This window comes from Rhinolophus sinicus, chromosome X (genome assembly GCF_036562045.2).
Source record: "Rhinolophus sinicus isolate RSC01 chromosome X, ASM3656204v1, whole genome shotgun sequence".
NCBI classification, from domain to species: Eukaryota; Metazoa; Chordata; class Mammalia; order Chiroptera; family Rhinolophidae; genus Rhinolophus; species Rhinolophus sinicus.
In genome coordinates, this window is record NC_133768.1 from 49448296 (window position 1) to 49466746 (window position 18451).

The 18451-nt window shown below is 34.2% G+C and overlaps 1 protein-coding gene across 2 annotated transcripts in view; it reads right to left on the reverse strand.

The window, feature by feature from the left end:
• Positions 1-2591: 2591 nt before the first annotated feature.
• BRWD3 (bromodomain and WD repeat domain containing 3) overlaps positions 2592-18451 on the reverse strand; it is a 103395-nt gene continuing 87535 nt past the window's right edge. Inside the window, exons 34-41 of one of the 2 annotated variants that reach the window (XM_074324122.1) lie at positions 17666-17722; positions 16704-16844; positions 15722-15796; positions 14190-14342; positions 12561-12724; positions 12084-12181; positions 11385-11537; positions 2592-5831 (exon numbers count right to left, since the gene is read on the reverse strand). In XM_074324122.1, the coding sequence (XP_074180223.1) occupies positions 5077-5831; positions 11385-11537; positions 12084-12181; positions 12561-12724; positions 14190-14342; positions 15722-15796; positions 16704-16844; positions 17666-17722 (1596 nt within the window). In that variant the 3' untranslated portion in view covers positions 2592-5076. Of the gene's footprint in view, positions 5832-11384; positions 11544-12083; positions 12182-12560; positions 12725-14189; positions 14343-15721; positions 15797-16703; positions 16845-17665; positions 17723-18451 lie in introns of both variants that reach the window. The other variant, XM_019717548.2, reaches the window with a different exon arrangement.

Here is an 18451-nt window from a genome sequence, read left to right on the forward strand (position 1 = left end):
CTGATTGTCTGGTTAGGTCTTATTTTCAGGGAAACAGGGTAGTAGGGAGCACAAGAAAGAAGAAAGGACCCAAGAGTTACATGTTATAATCTCTGAAGCTGGTTAATGAAAAGGTAACTCCATATTTTTTTTGTCAATTTATCTCCAGTACCTGAGTTAAGGCATAAAGCAAGAGTGCAACTGATTCCAAACAACTTGGAATTTTATTGTAAACATCCCATAAAGAATGGCAACAAATTAGTCCAGTTTTTTTTTTGTCTTTGAAGATAATTGCTTATAATGACCGATATTTGCCAAACAAAACATCTTTTATAAACCAAGCCAGTTTAGTTTACCTTTCTTTACTGAATTTTAGTTTAATGGACATTTTGTCCATGTAAAACATCACATCAATTATTAACTGTTCTTTCATCTTAAAACTTATGGATACTAAGAACAAACATAAGGTACAGTTTTGTTAATACTTTGTAAGAGATTACAAAAGACAAGGATGGTAAGTTACAAGACAAAGAAATAAATTACTGATTGCCATCACCACAGTATTGTTTAAAGAATTAACATTTGTAGTACTGCCTAATGTGCATCTGGTGACATATGTAAAAACACATTTCCCAACTGGGTTTCTAAATATTTTTGTATGTGATTTTAAAAGTCAATTACCAATGGCGACTTTAGTATGTATGTATCAATAGCCTTATTTTTCAGAAAATACTTATCATGCCTTTATATGTCAAAGTTTCATATTCTAGACTTAAGATAGGTATAAGAATAACAAATGGACACACATATAAATAAACACATCTTAACTCTAAACTGCAGGGCCTTTCTACTGTACTTCTATCAATGAATCATAAATTGCCAGTCTTGTTGAAGTGTGCTAAATTAGGTAAAGTCTTCATTGCAGAAAGAGAAGTGAGGGTAAAAGCAGGAGAGGAATGATGAAAAAGGAAATCATCAAGGATAAGGCTACATAAGAAATAAATGTCAAGAAACCTGAGGGCACTCCACATTCCACAAAATACAGCACCATGAAAAAATTTTCAACTTCATATTAGAATTCAAACAAAACATGATAAACTTGGTAATTAAAACTTGGTAAAGAAACTTCACTAAGAGGTAAAAAGAAAAAAAAAAAACACATGAAAACATTTACACACTAATTTTTAAAACAAGTCTTAAAAGTGATCTTAGAATATTCTATTTTCAACAAAACTTTCACAAACCTCATGTACCACAAAAATGTTGGGGGTTGGGTTAACATTTAAAACAATGAACTTTAAATGTCAAAAGTTCCGTTCCTTCCCCCCAGAACTAAAAGGCATCGAAATATACTAAAAATTATACAAGATGTAAGTCTCCTTTTTGTGGATGTGAAAATTCCAACTTTAAAGATAAGTACCAGTTGGTAAATGTGCATAAAATAACTTCCAAGATATATAAGCAAGTAATAAGGTGTTTATCACTACCACAAACATACACATTTCGAAAAATGCTCAAAAAAGTTTTTATAAAAAAGTTACAGGTGGCATTCACATCTTTCTCTTTAAATCACTGTTATTTTCTGAGGAAAATCTATAGGATTACAAAAAAAAGATAAATCACTCAAATTTATTTCAAAGTATTGGAAGGCTGAGTTAGATATCTGAGCACACAGTTGTACGCATGAGATTTACAAATTTCACTCTGGGAGAAACAAAGTGCTACTTGGAAGAATTCTAGCACAAGCCTGATTTCTGGGAAGGGAAACAGAAAAAGAAATAAATGAAGGGCAAATTAAATGAAAAGAATAGAGGGATACATGTACACAACAAAACCTAGATTGTTTATCTAGAAGGTATAATGAAATGGATGATCAAGCAGTATATATACAAGATAAGTGCTTTACAACAGAGGCAAATAATTGGTAGACAGTGAACACAGCTGTCTTCCATACAATATATTCTTTTTTTCTGAGATAAAGTGTGTTAAGTTGGAAAAAAAAATCTACACACACACACATGCGCGCACGCGCACACACACCACACATAAATTTAGTCAGTAGGCTAACAGGGTAGTGAATGTTTTGAAGCGCATCTGATTGCTGAAGAGATACATACAGCAAGCCATAGAAAAAACACATTAATTCTGTTTTCTACGCAGATACACATGCTAAGATCTTAAAGCTGGGAATTAAAACATTATTACCATTCATGAGAAATGTTATAGTTCACTGACTATTAATATCTAGCACAGGATTTGGCTTATACATCTGAATGCTCTCATGGGCCTAAACATAAGTGTTTTTTTCCTTAGCAATTCACTTAAGATTTAGACTTTTCTTCAACAGTCTTAGCTCATTTCCTACTTGCTTTGCTATGGCTGAACCCAGATCTTATTTAGGTGTCAAGGGCCTCTAAAAAAATTAAAGCAATAAAATATTCAATGCAAGACAAATCACAACACATTCACAGGAGGCAGTGTTACAAAGAAAGCAAAGTACAAATGGGGGGGGGCGGTAATCCAGATATAAAAGTAAAAATACTATCTTCCAAACTTTTATTTTCACACTTATTAAAATAATTTGCATGCAAACAGAAAATTATCTGTTTGTTTGTTGTTGTTGTTTTTTTTTAACAAATGATAACTATGCTCATCTATCATACTCTGGTAACTAACTCTTTAAATCTTAATAACTGAAATCAACATTACAGCAAAACGCTGTCACTAGTATTTTCACAGTATTTCACTACATATAAAATATGCTTGAAAACGTCTTTAGCCTTCTTATTCTAATTATCTAAACCTAGAAAAGCTTGACATTTGGGGAATAAATGTGGCATTTTTATTTTTCAAAATAAATTATAAATAAAGCTTCAGACAGCTAAAATCACACAGATGGCAATTCTTCTACATTTCAAAGAGGTCAGCTCTCCATAGAAGAATGTCAACAAAAATTTTCACACTAAAACGATACATGTGATACACATTTGGGTACATCCATGAATTTAAGTAACTTATTATTTTGATTAGGGTAGGCCAAAGTGTTATTGATTCCAGGAAAACACAGGCACAAATTTAATCTATATGCCCAAAAATACTATTTTAGTGAATAACTAAAATAGTACATTCTAGCAAAAATCAAATATGGACATTTTTGAATCTGTACTATGGTTAAAAGCGGCAGTCGAGTTACAACCAGAAGTAGTTTTGGTTTAGTGGAAAAAAAGACTACAAAAAAAAAAAGTCAGCTTGATCTACTGTCCAGTTAACAGAAGTTAGTGCCATTAACAATTCACAACAATACTTTCTTAAAGCCTGAACATCATTTCTACTGCAAGTGAAAAAATTTTTAAAGATGTTAGTCCAAGAATAACCCCCACCCGACCCAACCAAAAAAGCAAAGTTATGTGTGTACTCCTTCCTCTGCACGTAAGGAATTTCAGATGCATGAAATGATTGAAAGCATGAGACGAACACATTAGCTTAAGAAATATCCTGGGATTACTAGGCATACATTAATAAGTTTTGTTTATCCCACAAGTCTAAGCATAGCAAATCTGATGTTACAAAAACAGAGATCAATATATTCCCTTCCACCTCAAAAATCTATGTATCTAACAAATTAGCGAATTTGCAATCTCTCAAATTTGAGGAGTAAAATTGAATCTGAGAATTCAACCTTACTTATGGAACCATGTGCACTCTACTGCTATAAACAAGACCGTAAGGTTTTTAAAGAGTTTTTTTCCTTCCATCTATAAAATAATTCAAAATATCAGTATGTAATGCAATTAGGTTCTTTTCTGAAAGAGTATAACAGAAGAACCTTTTGGAATGGTATGAGCAGAACCGATTAATGTTGATTCAAAATGTTAGCTAGCCAAAATATTCCAACTCAAACTAGGTGCTTTGTTACATTTTAAAATTCAAATGAAAACCAGTCACTCACAGCTATTAAATTGTGATAGCAGAGACATATAAGCAGTAGCCCAAGTCTACTTACATAAATATGTTCTAAGAAGTCTAATGTAGAGCATACTATGCTTATAAAGTTTAATTACAACTATTAATTTGAGAGTCCATATGATTATTAACAACCTCTCAGCTTATAACTTATGAGTATTCATTCCCACCAAGCTTGTTCTAGTTCTTAGTCAGTAAGGAATAACAGCATCTGTTTTCCTTAACGTTCCCAGTAGTTGTAGTTATAGAGGTAGCTGAGCTACTATTCAAAGTTACTCTTTGTGGATGAGGACTTTTCAAATGGTTAAGTTATCCTTTAAGCTACACAAGTTCTGTTAATGCAATAAAATATAACAGGGCAAAGAAAATGGATGCAAGAAACTTCTGCATTTGGCACCTTGTCTATATCAATACCTCAAGTACTCTTTTTTAATAAAGTTAATGCACACATCAGGACACACCACAAAGATTTGCTACATATTTACAAGGCACCAACCCTTTCTCACCTTTAACATGAATTAAGCAAATCAATAAAAAGCATATTAAGATCCCCCCACCCCCAAAAAACTGTAGTATAAATATATACTTCAGTTCAGTACAATTAATGAAAGTTTGGCCTGGGAAGAGTAAAATAATCCAGATCGTTCTTACAATATAGAAACTGTAAACATTTAATAGCTGCCTTTAGGATTGGTGTATTGTGCAAAAGTTATTATTACTGGGTACAGGAATCAAAATGGCAAAAACAAACTATATAAAACTCTGTAAGAAGGTGCTATACTTCTGTGATAGAAAAGCAAAAGAGGGATATTCTATTGAGATAAAAATGTCATGCTACTCTTAAGAAGCTGAATGCTCCTTTACTGTAGTAAATCTGTAGTGTGTGTGTGTGTGTGTGTGTGTGTGTGTGTGCACAAATTTTTTTTTTTAAATTTAAGGCCTAATGAGTAAGGCTTGTCTGAACAAATGAAGTGTGGAGATCAAGTCTTGAAACAAATGTATACTGGCATAATGGAAAAGCACCAATGTGAAAGGAAGCATAAGTCCCCACACAACTTGCTTTGTAGGTTTCCTGGGTAATTCCCTGCAGTAGAAGGCCATTGAATTTTTAAATTATTCTAAATTTATTAACTGTTAATAATTCCATCCCATGAGATGGCTAACCCTGGCTTTTTCTGTCATTTTCCGCACTCTGCCTGATCTGGATGTACCAAGATTCAGGGGATCTTCAGTGGAAACAAAATTGTCATTATCGGAATCATCATTATATAAAACAGTCCTCCTGCCCTGGTTTCTAGTTTTAATTCGAGGCAGTCTACTGAAACGTCCTGAAAACATGGTATCAAATTCGTCATCTGCAACACGTGCTCGCTTGGCTCTGGTGGTTCCTCTGGAAGCACCTCTTCCTCCTCTCCCTCTCCCTCTCCCTCTCGTGCCACCTCCACCTCTTCCTCGACCCCCCCGCCCCCTGCCACCTCTTCCTCTGCCTCCTCTACTCCACCTGCCCCATCTGCCCCATCTGCCCCTTCCTCCTGTGCCTCGCGTCTTCCAGTTTCTTTTTCCATTGGCATATTGCTTTCTGAGTTTTCTTTTAGGCCTGGTTTGTATGAATTTACTATAGTCATGGTCTCCATCAATGTAATCTTGATCTGTTCTGGAAGTTGATTCAGAGTCAGAATCAGAACCACAGGTACTTTCAGAACTTAAACTGGATCCTAACTCTCCACTCTCAGAGGAGGATAAATGTGACTTCTCTTTTGTTTCTTTTTTCTCTTTATCTTCTCTTCCCATGCTTTCATCTTCTTCTGATGCACTAAGCAGTTTTCTCTTGATTCCTGTCCGGAGCTCTCTGCTATCACCATTTGCAAGGGGTCCATCAAGGGATTGATCTAAATCAAGATGAATGATTTTTTTAAAGTTAAGCTTTGACACTGGTAAACTAGTTATTCAGTTCAAAAGTAAAATAAACAGTCTATCTATCTATATCTATATCTATATCTATCTATCTATCTATCTATCTATCTATCTATCTATCTATCTATCTATGTTCATGGGATGTAAAGTACAGTATAACAGTATAGGGAATATAGTCAATGGTATTATAACAGCTATATAGATATATATGATGTAAGAGGGGTAATAGACTTGGGGGATGTTATCACTTTGTAAGGGGTGTAAATGTCTAATTATTACATTGCTTTGTACATCTGAAACTAATAAAACAAAAATTTAATGCCCAAAGATATATGGAGTAAATTCATGGAGAGTGTTAGAGTATGAATTTAAATCTGTTCGAAATGGAAGATACTAAAGTTCTGATTTTTGTCTGATTACTTTTTTGGGGGGAGAGAGAGTGTGCAAGGATGTTGGTGGTGAGATAGCTAGGCAGAAATTTTAAGGTCTTGAATTCTAGAAAGAATTATCTGGGAACATATATCAGAATAATTTCACTTATTCATTCGACAAATATTTACTGATTATCTACTACAGGCCAGGCATTGCATGGAGCTTGAAATAGGGCAGTTATGAGACAAAGTCCTTGCTCTCTGAATTTATATTTCAGTAGGAAATGTTTGCTAGACAATGAAGTGAACAAATAAATAATATAATTTCAAGTAATAATACATGCTATAAAGAAAGAGGCTAAACAAAAGAGTGTGAATGTATGTGCAGGGTATTTTATATAGGAAAGACTTTTCTGCAGGGGTAGTATTTGAGAAAAGAACTGAATGAAGTGAGATCTGGGGAAAGTATTCCATCAAAGGAAATAGAAACCCAGTATAACTAGAGTGGAAGAGAAAAAGAGGAAGTAGTGGGAGGTGATTACGAGTGAAGGGTTTTAAAGCTGGAGAATGACAGGATCTGATTACATTTTTAAAAGAGTGCTATGGTTGGTGTATAGAGAACAGATTATAGAAGGGAAGGATTGGAAGCAGAGACCAGTTGGGAGTTCATTGCTAGTCTGGGTAAGACACAATGAAGGATGTATCAGTAGAGGTGTTGAGAAATGACTAGATTTGGAATGTTTCCTTCTAGAGGAGCCACCAGAACCAACCTTTATTTTTAAAGTTTGAACTTACGGGAATAGCTGATGGATTGGAATGTCAAGTGCTAAGCAAAGAATGAAGGTCAATTTCTGGGTTTTATAGCCTGAGCAACTGGGTGAATGTTAGATATTTTGCTAAGTTGGAGAATGCTATAGGAGGAAAAGGTATGGGCAGGCTGGCAGAAAAACCAAAATTCCAGTTTTAAATACTAGAGACCCACATAAAGACATTAAAAAAAAGAAAAAGCAAAAAAGCAGGTAGACAGATCAGTCGAGAGGCTCAGGGGAGACTCAGCTAAAGCTAGAGATATAATTTTGGAAATTCTCAGTAAAAAGATGACATTTAGGGTCAGGAGAACTGAGAGACCTCATTGAGAAAGCAAGTAAAGTGAGAGAAGGTAGCTGAGGACTGAAACTTGAGATAGTCCAACATTTAAAGATAAAGAACAGGCAAAGATAATTGAGAACGAATAGCCAGTGAGGTAGGAGGAAAAACAAAGAGAGTAGACTGGAAGGAGCAAAGCTTAGGGTTGTATGGTAACCATAGTTATAAGATTAATCTAATACTCTTGGTGTTATGGATTGAAGTGCATCACGCCCAAAATACATTATGTTGTACCCCTTACCCCCAATGTGACTGTATTTGGAGATAAGGCCTTTAAGGAAGTTTTTAATTAAAGTGAAGTCACAAGGGTGGGCTCTAATGTATTAGGACTGGTGTCCTTGTAAGAGGAAGACACACGAGTGCTCGCTCTCTCTCTCCCTGTCTGTGGGTGCACAGAGAAAAAGCCACGTAAGGACACAGCGAAAAGGCAGCCATCAAAAAGCCAGGATAAGAGCCCCCACCAGACACCAACCCCGCTGGCATCTTGATCTTGGAGTTTGAGCCTCCAGAAGTGAGAAAATAAATGTCTCTTTTAAGTATATGAAAAGGTGTTCAACATCTCTAATCATCGGGGAAATGCAAATCAAAACCACAATGAGGTATCACCTCACACCTGTTAGGATTGCTAGTATCAAAAAAATAAAAAATAAGTGTTGGTGAGGATGCGGAGAAAAGAGAACCTTGTACACTTCTGGTGAAAATGTAAAATTTGTATAGCCACTATGAAAATCAGCATGGAGGTTCCTCAAAAAATTAAAAATAGAACTACCATTTGATCCAGCAATCCCCCTTATGAGTATGTATCTAAAAGAATTGAAATCAGGATCTTGAAGATATATCTGTACTCCCTTGTTCATTACAGATTATTCAAAATAGCCAAGATATGGAAACCATATACATATCTCTTGTCTGTCTGTCTGTCTGTCTGTCTGTCTGTCTATCTATCTATCTATCTATCTATCTATCTATCTATCTATCTATCTATTGCTGGAGGACATTATGTTAAACAAAATAAGCAAGACACAGAAAAAGAAATATTACATGTCACTTATATGTGTAATCTAAAATACAGTCATGCACTGTATAATGATGTTTCAGTCAATGATGGACCACGTATATGATGGTGGTCCCATAAGATTGTAATGGAGCTGAAAAATTGCTATCGCCTACTGACATTGTAGCCGTAGTAATATCGTAGCACAACACATTACTCATGTATTTGTGGTGATGCTGTTGTAAACAAACCTTCTGTGCTGCCAGTCATATAAAAGTATAGCACATATAATTATGTACAGTATGTAATGCTTGATAATGATAATAAATGACTTTGTTACTGGTTTATGTATTTATTATACTATGCTTTTCATTGTTATTTTATAGTGCACTTCTTTTTACTTAAAAAAAAAATGTTTGCTGTAAAACCACATGCCATGATAAACCAGCAGCAGTCTTAATCCATCTTGTGTTCACCGTGTCTCTTGATTACCTCATTTTCTCTTGTGCTTGATTTGATCTTGTGTTGTTTTGAACAGTAACATGCTGTATAGGCTTGTAGCCTATGCCATATAGCAGGTGTGTAAGTGCGCTATACCATGTAGGTCTGTGTAAATAAACTCTATGATGTTTGCACAATAACAAAGTCATTTAAAGACGCATTTCTCAGAACATATCCCTGTAGTTAAGCACTGCATGATTATAGTCATGCTCACAGAAGCAGACTAAGATGGTGGTTGCCAGGGGTTGGGGGAGGGGAAATAGGGAGGTATTGGTCAAAGGGTACAAAGATCCCAATATTCAGAAGAAGTAAGTTCTAGATATATAATATACAGCATGGTTACTATCGTTAATAATACAGTATTGTGTATTTGAAATTTGCTAGGATAGATCTTAAATCTTCTCAACATACACACACAGTAACCACGCAGAGGTAATGGATATGTTAATTAGTTTGATTGTGGTGACCATGCCACAATGTATTGAAACATCAAGCTGTATACTTTAAATATATATAATTTTTAAATATATATAATTTTTAAGGTCAATGATATCACAATAAAGCTGCTAAAAATAAATATCTGTTGTGTAAGCCACCTAGTCTATGGTATCTTGTGACAGCCCAAACTAATAGACTAGGTTAGAGACTAAGGTGATAGCAATAGGAAGTGTAGATAAAAGATTTAAGTGGTTTTAAAGAGCTGTGGAATTTACAAAACGTAGCAACTGACTGGATATGAGGGGTCAGAGGAGAGTCAAAGAGCATTGCAAAATTTTAGTTGGGTGACTAGGAAGATGGTGGTACCATCAAGTAAAATAGTGAGTGCAGAAAAAGAAGCAAACACGAGACAGAAAGATGAATGATAAGCACCCAAGGAAAATTTTTTTTTAGGAAGCACTTGGAAATGAGATTGGTAGAATAAACAGATACTAAGGCTAGATATATGAATTTGGAGTCATCAGCATAAAGATCACTAACGTAGCTGTCAGAGTCCTTTATTTGTAGAAAACAACAAAGAAAAAAAAAACAGAAATAAAAAAGGTGGGAAACTCTGCATATAGGAGGCAAGTAGGGCAAAAGAAAAGAACAGAAAATATAGACATACAGGAGAAACACAGACATAGGAGAATCAATAGACTATAGAAGCCAGGCAGTAGAGTTCCTAGGGGATGTCGTCAACAGCATGCAATGATACAGACTCTGGTTGGTCACTTAAAGATTACTGGTGAATCTGGAGAGAACAGTTTCTGGAGAGTGGTGGAGGCAGAAGCCAGACTGTAACGGACAAAGGAATGTTTATATGTAAAGAAAATAAAGACAGGAAGTATCAGCTACTCTTTCTAAAAGCTTGACAGTGAAGGAAAGAGCAAAGAGAAGGAAATAGCGTGAATATGTAATGTGCGGCAGGATTAGAGAGAGTAAAGACAAAAATTGGGGAAAATAAAGTCAATAACTATCTTAGAGTTATCAGATATGTTTCAATATTTCTCACGTTACCAATATAAAATACATCTTTGGAGAGTCTATTTTTGAGTTATTTGATACTTCAATAACAATGGATAAGGTACTTAATATTTCATTAAAATTTATACAAAATAAAAATATGTATTCCAATAGAGCTATCTATAAAAGCATAGTAACTATTCGCAAACTTCAAATAGATGAATGCATTAGAACTTTCTTTGAACATGGTCAAGGTTCATAAGATAGGGCTAAGTATAAAAAGAAAGTTTGCATAAAAAAACTGATGCCCACTGACATGGTCCAAAATGAAAGCATGTGATAATGAATTATTAGGTCAGTGATTTATTTTTAATCAGTGAAAAATTCTCCTTAAATGAAAGTTATATGAAAGCTCATTACATGAACTAAAAAGAGTTGTTCTGGTTGAATGGAAAAGGCTCTTTTGAGAATTCCTTAAAGTACCTCTGCGGATTACCCAGAAACAGGCAGAGCACAGTCTGAAAGCCACTGAATTACTGAGACAGCAGGCCCCAAGGAAACAGAATATTTTAGTTATATAACTAGAAAAATCAAAGGAAGGTGGGAGAAGTAGGTGTTGACTAAAAGAAGGCTAATTTTAATTTGTCAACCCAAACCTTTTTTTTAAATTGGAGTAGGCCTTTAAAAAATGAGCCCTATTTAAAGACGATTCTGGAAAATTTTTGCCTTTGTTATTACTATGGCTTAATATATGAAAAATCCTAAATGTGTCTAATAGTCCAGTTTTTATGTGTGTGAGGAAAGATCTCTTCATTTAGTTTTTCCTTCCTATTCATTTTACATTTTGTTTTAAAAGACTAAAATATGTTTGGAAGTATTATTTGAGATCTGCTAATAATGGCCTATTCCTAGTTTTGGACATGAAACCCTGTCTCAGTCAAATTTGACAACATTAAAATCCTCATTAACTATAAGGGCATGCTAACTTTTACTACTGAAATACACCAGCTTTTACATAATTCATCTGCCATTATAAGGGAACAAAGAATGCCCTGTTTGTATTTATTTCCTACCTTGTTTAATTGGCAAAACTCTATTCCGAAATGATTTGGCTTTCCCTGGGTCATGGCTATTTCCACTTCGGCTATATCCACTGAAGCTCGATGAAGAAAACGGCCCATCCAGTTCATCATCAAGTAAATATAGTGAAAGCCCATCAGCAGCATCTGAAACTTACATTTAAAAAGGCTGTAATGTTAACATAATTATCATGTTTTTAGGAAAGTCAGGCTGTTTTTAAAACGGTATCTCACTCAGTTACTCTACTCTAACATCAAAATTGTGAGTTGTCTGAAGGAAATATGACTACTTTGAGAACAAATGTTTTATGACATCATTAAGCTTTTAAGGACAGAATGTCAGAAAAACTTGTCCAAAGAAATCACTTCTACACATAAAGAATCCTCAATTCCTACGTTGGCAAATATATTGTAGATAAGTGCTGTAATCATGAAGTTATAGAAGTAAAACTAAGAGAGTTTGAAATTCATCTATAGTCTTAACACTTTTATTTTAAAAATGAAGAAACTTAATCCTATGGCCTACTGTGTTACCCAGGACGACATAGCTAGAGAAGGAATTGAGAATAAAACACAACTTTTTCACATTGAAATCCACTGCTCTTTGTATTCTAAACCATGCTGCCTTTTCTATATCCTTAATATCAGTATTAAACTGAAATACAGAACACCAAAAACAAAAGACATATTTACCAGGAGACGAGAAAGGAGAGCTAGTCCTGGCATAAGACACTGAGGTATTCTGGTCATTTTTAGGCTGCAATTTCATTTGTTTCTGTTTCCCTTTTGGACTACAAGTAAAAATATGTAAGAATGAACACTTTTTCTATGAGCAACATGTTATGAAAGACAGTATGATACAAAATGCTTAAGCTGACCAAAAAAGAAATACCCGATAATTTAAGTGAAATGCTTCAAATTGGTAATATGACAGTTATGACTTCAATCTTTAAAATTAAAAAAAAAAAGTTTTTGGTATAGTAAAATCCACATAAACAAAGCTTTGGGTTACCAACTGCATGTTTGCATCTTTACACAGGTGCAAGATTTCTTAAAAGAAAATATCTTGGGTCTTGGGAGCCCCTCACACTATCTAATAAACTTTTAAGAAATGGGGCAATATGCACAAAATGCTTTGAGAACATAAAATGCTATATCAATGTAATATACCTAGGAGCTCTGCTACTAGATAATGAACTGCTGCTGCTTCTCAGACGTTTTCTGTACCGTGGCCTTCTCCTCTTCTGACTCTGGATTGCTGACTTATATTCAGAGATGACATTTTTAATATGACTTTCAAATAATGCAGATAATCGCAGCGTCATGCTATAGATCTGAAAACGTAGAAATTAGTCTTGTTTTACCAACTATACATTAATTATATAAAAATAAAAGGTATAAACATGCCTGGACCAATATCAGCATCATCCTTTCATAAAAAATATACATGCTCTTTCCCACAGTTGAAAAATTCCTGAACAATTAAAACAAGGTACCATTTTTAACTAAAACTAATAAAGGTTTTTAAAAGATAACATTCAATATTAGGAACGGTAGGGAAAAAAAGATTCCAATACATTTCCAGTGGGTATTTTAACTAGAACAACATTCTAAATGACAATTTGTAATATGTACCAAAAAGTGTAAAAATATACATATCCTTTGGCTAATAATTTTTACACTTCTGGGAATTTATCCTAAGGAAATATCAGAGAATTGCACACAAATAAATTATGTTCAAGGATGTTAAAGATGTTAGCCACAGCATTATTCATGTAAAATGAAAAACTAGAAACAACCTAAATCTCCAGTACTAGGACAGTAATGAAATAACATAAAACTACCATATAATTGAATGGTAGTATAATTGAATACTATACAGACAGTAAAACTTCTATTTTCTAAGAGTAATAATGACATGGAAAAATGCTCATATAAGTTAAAAAAGGCTTCAAAATATAAAGCCTACTGTTTTAAAGAATATACAAACATATGTAAGTATACAGATGTATACACATTTTAAGAAAGGAAAAAAAAACTGTATTAAAATTGTAATACTCAACATATACTGATAACAAAAGATGAATACAAGTCATGTGTATACATTTTTTTGGCACCCCCAGTACATGTAAATGTGGGAAATAAATGTGAAAAAATTATGCCTACAGAAAATGGTGAAAATTCATTTTATATGAGATGGAAGTGGGCAAGTTATATACTTACTGTGCAACTTATTTAAAAGGTAGTCAGATACCAGTGATTACAAAACACAAAATTATTATTACTATTTTTTCTCAAGATATTAAGTTCTGACAAAACAGGGAATATATTAAATGTGAGTATGTATAAATAGCTGTCACTTCCCAATATGGTTCACTATTTGTTATAATAAAGGGAACAAATATTCAGAGCTAATCTAACTATTTTATATAAATTAATACTGTCAACCACTTTTATTTCTCAAATTATTTATTGGACATATTAAAGGGTACTCAAATCACTACCTCTTCTTCACTTCACCTCTCTCTGGCAGATATAAGTATTACTAAAGAGTAAAGATGAGGCAGGTAGGAGAAAGAAAGGGGTGCTTAATTTCAGAATGACTGCTAAGTATATCTTTATACATGCCTAATAAACTGTGAGAGAAATACTGAGAATTAAACTTCAGTAACTATGTCAAAACTGTAGTACATACTTGTTTAGCAATTTTAGAACTGGTGAAAGAAAAAGCTGCCTGATATATATATATATAACTAAATGCTTAGATGATTAATCCATCTAATAATTGGTTTTTCATACCCTTGACTTTTTATTAGAGGTATAAGCTTTGGAGTTGCTGAATATTTGGCGAACATCCTTATAAAATTCCAGAGGACTACCATAGTTTCCTGCTTCCAAAGTTTCTTTCACAGTGCTGAAGTCCATACGAGTGTCTATAACACCTTGATAATCCTACAAAGAAGAATGTGTTATTAAATACACGGGTTGGGTAACAATACTACATAATCAACGGGACTGAGATTTGCATCACCAAGTCACCATGAAATAAAGAGATTGCTTTTCAATATGCCAACTGCTTCCCCCAACCTCAAACCATCCATTTAACAGAGCTCTTTTGGTGACTATGAAAAACATCAGTGGCCTGTGGGAGGGCCTTAGCCTTCACCCTGCAGTCAATAATCATATGACTCTCTCAAGGGACAGAATGGAAAATCCATAGCCAATGGCTTCATCCCTATAGAAGTCCATTGCACAAAATTCCATTTTTTGTTTAAAGGCTGAAGTAACCCCCAATTCCTTGGCAAACTGCTCAATGAAAGTAGAAGATGGGATAATTCACATATAATTAAATAGTTCTGTATCACAAATTAGCTACATATTTCCAACACAATTCCAGGTATGAAGGCATTCTACCTAAGATGTCATTAGTTGAAGGTCAACCAAATTGACCATGTCTGCGCCTCTCTCCCATCGTTTTGTTTTTTAATGAATGTGACACTTTTGCTTCATCTAAGGTCTTCATTCTCATATATTCAGAATTAGTTTGATTTTGATTAGGGGAAGGGGAAGTTTCTATTTTAACCTAAATATTTCAAGTCTACTTAAGATATTTCTAGAGTTATTATATGGAATTGAATCTGAAATGTATACCTGTATATACCACAACCATCAATAAAAAAACATGGTTTGGAGCAAAAACATTGTCAGTATGAGATTCCCTCATCCTACTTAAAATCATTACGAAGTAAAATCACCGCATTTCTCTCAAAATAGAAGCCAAAGAACCAGAAAAGGGAGCAAAAATATAAAAAGAGAAAAATATTTTTTGAAGTACGAGAAACCACAATTGCTCTTAACGTGTCTTTTTTTTTTGCTTAAATCATAAAAATCAAAAGTATATTCCAACACAGCATGGCTTATGAAACAACGATTTTCAGAGAATAAAAATGTTGGAACTTTGTGTAGTATGATAACCAAAACGCGAAGGACCCAGTCAGCCTGTTGAATGAAATCCCAGTGGAAATAATCAGCTGTAGTACAGACATAATTATATTGTGTAATATCGATGTGTTATACTCTGCTATAGTAGCTTTAGATCTATATAGTAACAAACGCCTATGCAGATGGTACAAAACACTCTTGAGAACATCTGTTGATTTAAAAAACAAAATATAAACAACCAAAAAATCAAACAAAGGTTAAAAGGGAGTGAGCAGAGATGGAAAACAGCTTGGCCAATTATAAAAGGTTTATTTGCAATATGGGGATTTTTAAAGTAAAACAATGTAAAAACAACCAGTATATATCTTTTAAGAGACTACTAGGCCTACCTCAGAAAGAGATGGATCTTGTTGTCTTTCTGGAACAACTGACTCTGAGGATTCTCCCTCTTGCTCTTGATGCCCCTATTAAGGTAAAGAAGATATACTGTGTTTCCAGACCATTACAAGAAAATATCAAAACTTGCAATACAATTATTATTTAAAGCTCAGTGACCCATAAATTGGAATTACGTTTTTTTTTACAATTGTACTTTAAGATGAAGCAATTCTACATTCACTATTCTCTTCCACCATGAAAACACAGGACTAATTTATTCTACCCAAACTCCCTAGAAACGAACAAAGCAAGCTTTGCTGAACATAATCTTGTTCATTATTTGAATAATATTTCCCAACTGAAAGCTGTGTATGTAGAAAATACTGATGTTTACTAATTTCAGAGGATGGTCTGATGTATTTCTGAAATATTGCTGTACCTTTTCTCTGTAAAACAGATTTGTTACCTATACTAAAAGGTTATTCACCATATTAGAAAAGGAATCCTATAATCTAAGTTTTTATGCTTTTATCTTTGATGAAAAGTAGTATGGTATATTGGTTACTCTAAGTGATCATATTGGATAACACTTAAATTATTAACATAAATTAAACAGGACTGACACATGTTGCCAAGAGTCTACAGTAGGTAGAAGTATATCAGAAGTTAGCAAAATGCATTAATCAAATATCCTAAATAAAAGCTGGAAGGCATCACAAAGATATTTAGATTCAAATTTAGCTTAAAAATGTGTAATTTACACACAACATACATGACAGGCATTTTAAAAAGTCATGACTAATCACACTACCCACTTTCACAATTCAAATATACACAAACAATGAAGGAAAAGGAAGAAAGAAAGGAGGGAAGGAGGGAAGGAGAGAGAAAAATGGTAGGAAGGAAGCAGGAAAGTGGCTCTTAACTAGATCTAAGCAAAGACATTCATGGGAAATTACATATTGGCAATTATTTAAACAACTGTATGCTTACTAGGTAAGAGAGATGATCAGCTGGCTGTCGAAATGGCTCTGAGTCTTCACGCTCATAAATAAGGCTCAAGAGTTCTTTGCATTGTTTTCTCCAAGCATCAGGATTACACTTTAAAGACTGTCTTCTGCCTCGGCATTTGACCTGCAGATTTTAATAGAATTATATCTAAAAGCTCTTTAATTAACTCTTCATATATATATATATTATTTGAGTAAATCCTTTGTGGTCATGATGAATGCTAGTCTTTACCACTTGATGCCTGTTTTATATGACCTCTTTTTCAGTATTTGAAAGGAAAGTTTTCCCTCAGATAGAACAAATAGTTGTCTAATTAATATAGAAGGGGAAGTGTACAACACAGAGTTAACATAACAGACTCAAGGCTGCTAATCTTTAGCAGAGCTTGCTTGCAGGATTGGACCTTGGCTGGCATCTGGAAACTTGGCATTTGAACTGTTTTCTAAATAATAACGGTGGTCTGCTGTATCTACATTGTTTGTACAAACAAAGTGATTTGTATTGAACACCTGGTTTCCGAAACTTTTCCTGTGTTTTCCTGCTTTCTGTGAGTCTAGAATCTTGGCATGTGCTAGTCAGATGGCGTTTACATAACCAGCTCCCAATAAACTCCTTAGAGACTGAGTCGCTAATCACACACATGTTGCTCCATTTCCATTGCTGGGGGAAGAGTGTGCTCTGTGTGGCCCCACAAAGGAGGGAGAGAGCATAAAGAAGCCCACATATAGATTCCCCCCCGATTTGCCTGTGTCTTTTTCCCTATGATCCAGCTGCATATCCTTACAGTATCACTGTAATAAAATTTAGCAATGAGTAACAACTGTATATACTGAGTTTTGTGAGTCTTTCCAGCAACTTTTCAAACAGGTGGAATTGGTCTTAGGGATTCCCAACACAGAAAGCTTGAAAATTTTTTCTTATCAGCAGTCCATTTATTCACTCACCCTTCTTCCAGACGAAGTACCAGGACCATCTGAATCTAAATCAACCATTTCGGTATCCTAAAATTAAAAGGGACGAGAGAAAATGTTAAGTTACATTCAAAGTCTTATAAATTGGATGAACATTTACAAAGAAGTGGCAAATACAATCACAATTAACTCCCTCATTGGAGCAGGCAGCAGAACAAAGGTTAGAGAGAGACTCACTCCAAACTTTGACTATATGTTATATACAAGCTGGAAAATATACTGGGAGAAGAATAAACAGGGTTTCTCTTTAAATCAGAATAAGAAATAAGGGGAAAAGCATAGTGATTGGTATCTGACCTTGTACCCAAATGCTAGTATTTAAACAAAACTTACATTCTATGACATGCTAATTTAACATACTATAACCATGAATTACTCATGATTAATCTTTTGCTATTTCAAGAAATACATTTCTTTCCTGTAGGGAAAATATGAACACGTATTAAAACCTAAGATTTGGCTAAGTATTCCTCTGAGGAATAGTTTTTTTAATACAAAGAGAAAGGCCCGCACACCATTATTCACCTGGTGATTGTGAAACACATAGGTAATGCCTAGGATAAAAGTAGCTCATGAGCTATTGGTACCCTTTTCTAATAAAGTTGTTGAATTACATTTCCATTTAATTTTCTATTCTAACCCATGGAGTACTACTCTGAGGAGAGCAACATCCATTCATGATAAACATTCTCAACAAACTAGACATAGTGGGAAAGTACCTCAACATAGTAAGGGCCATATATGACAAGCCGGCACTAA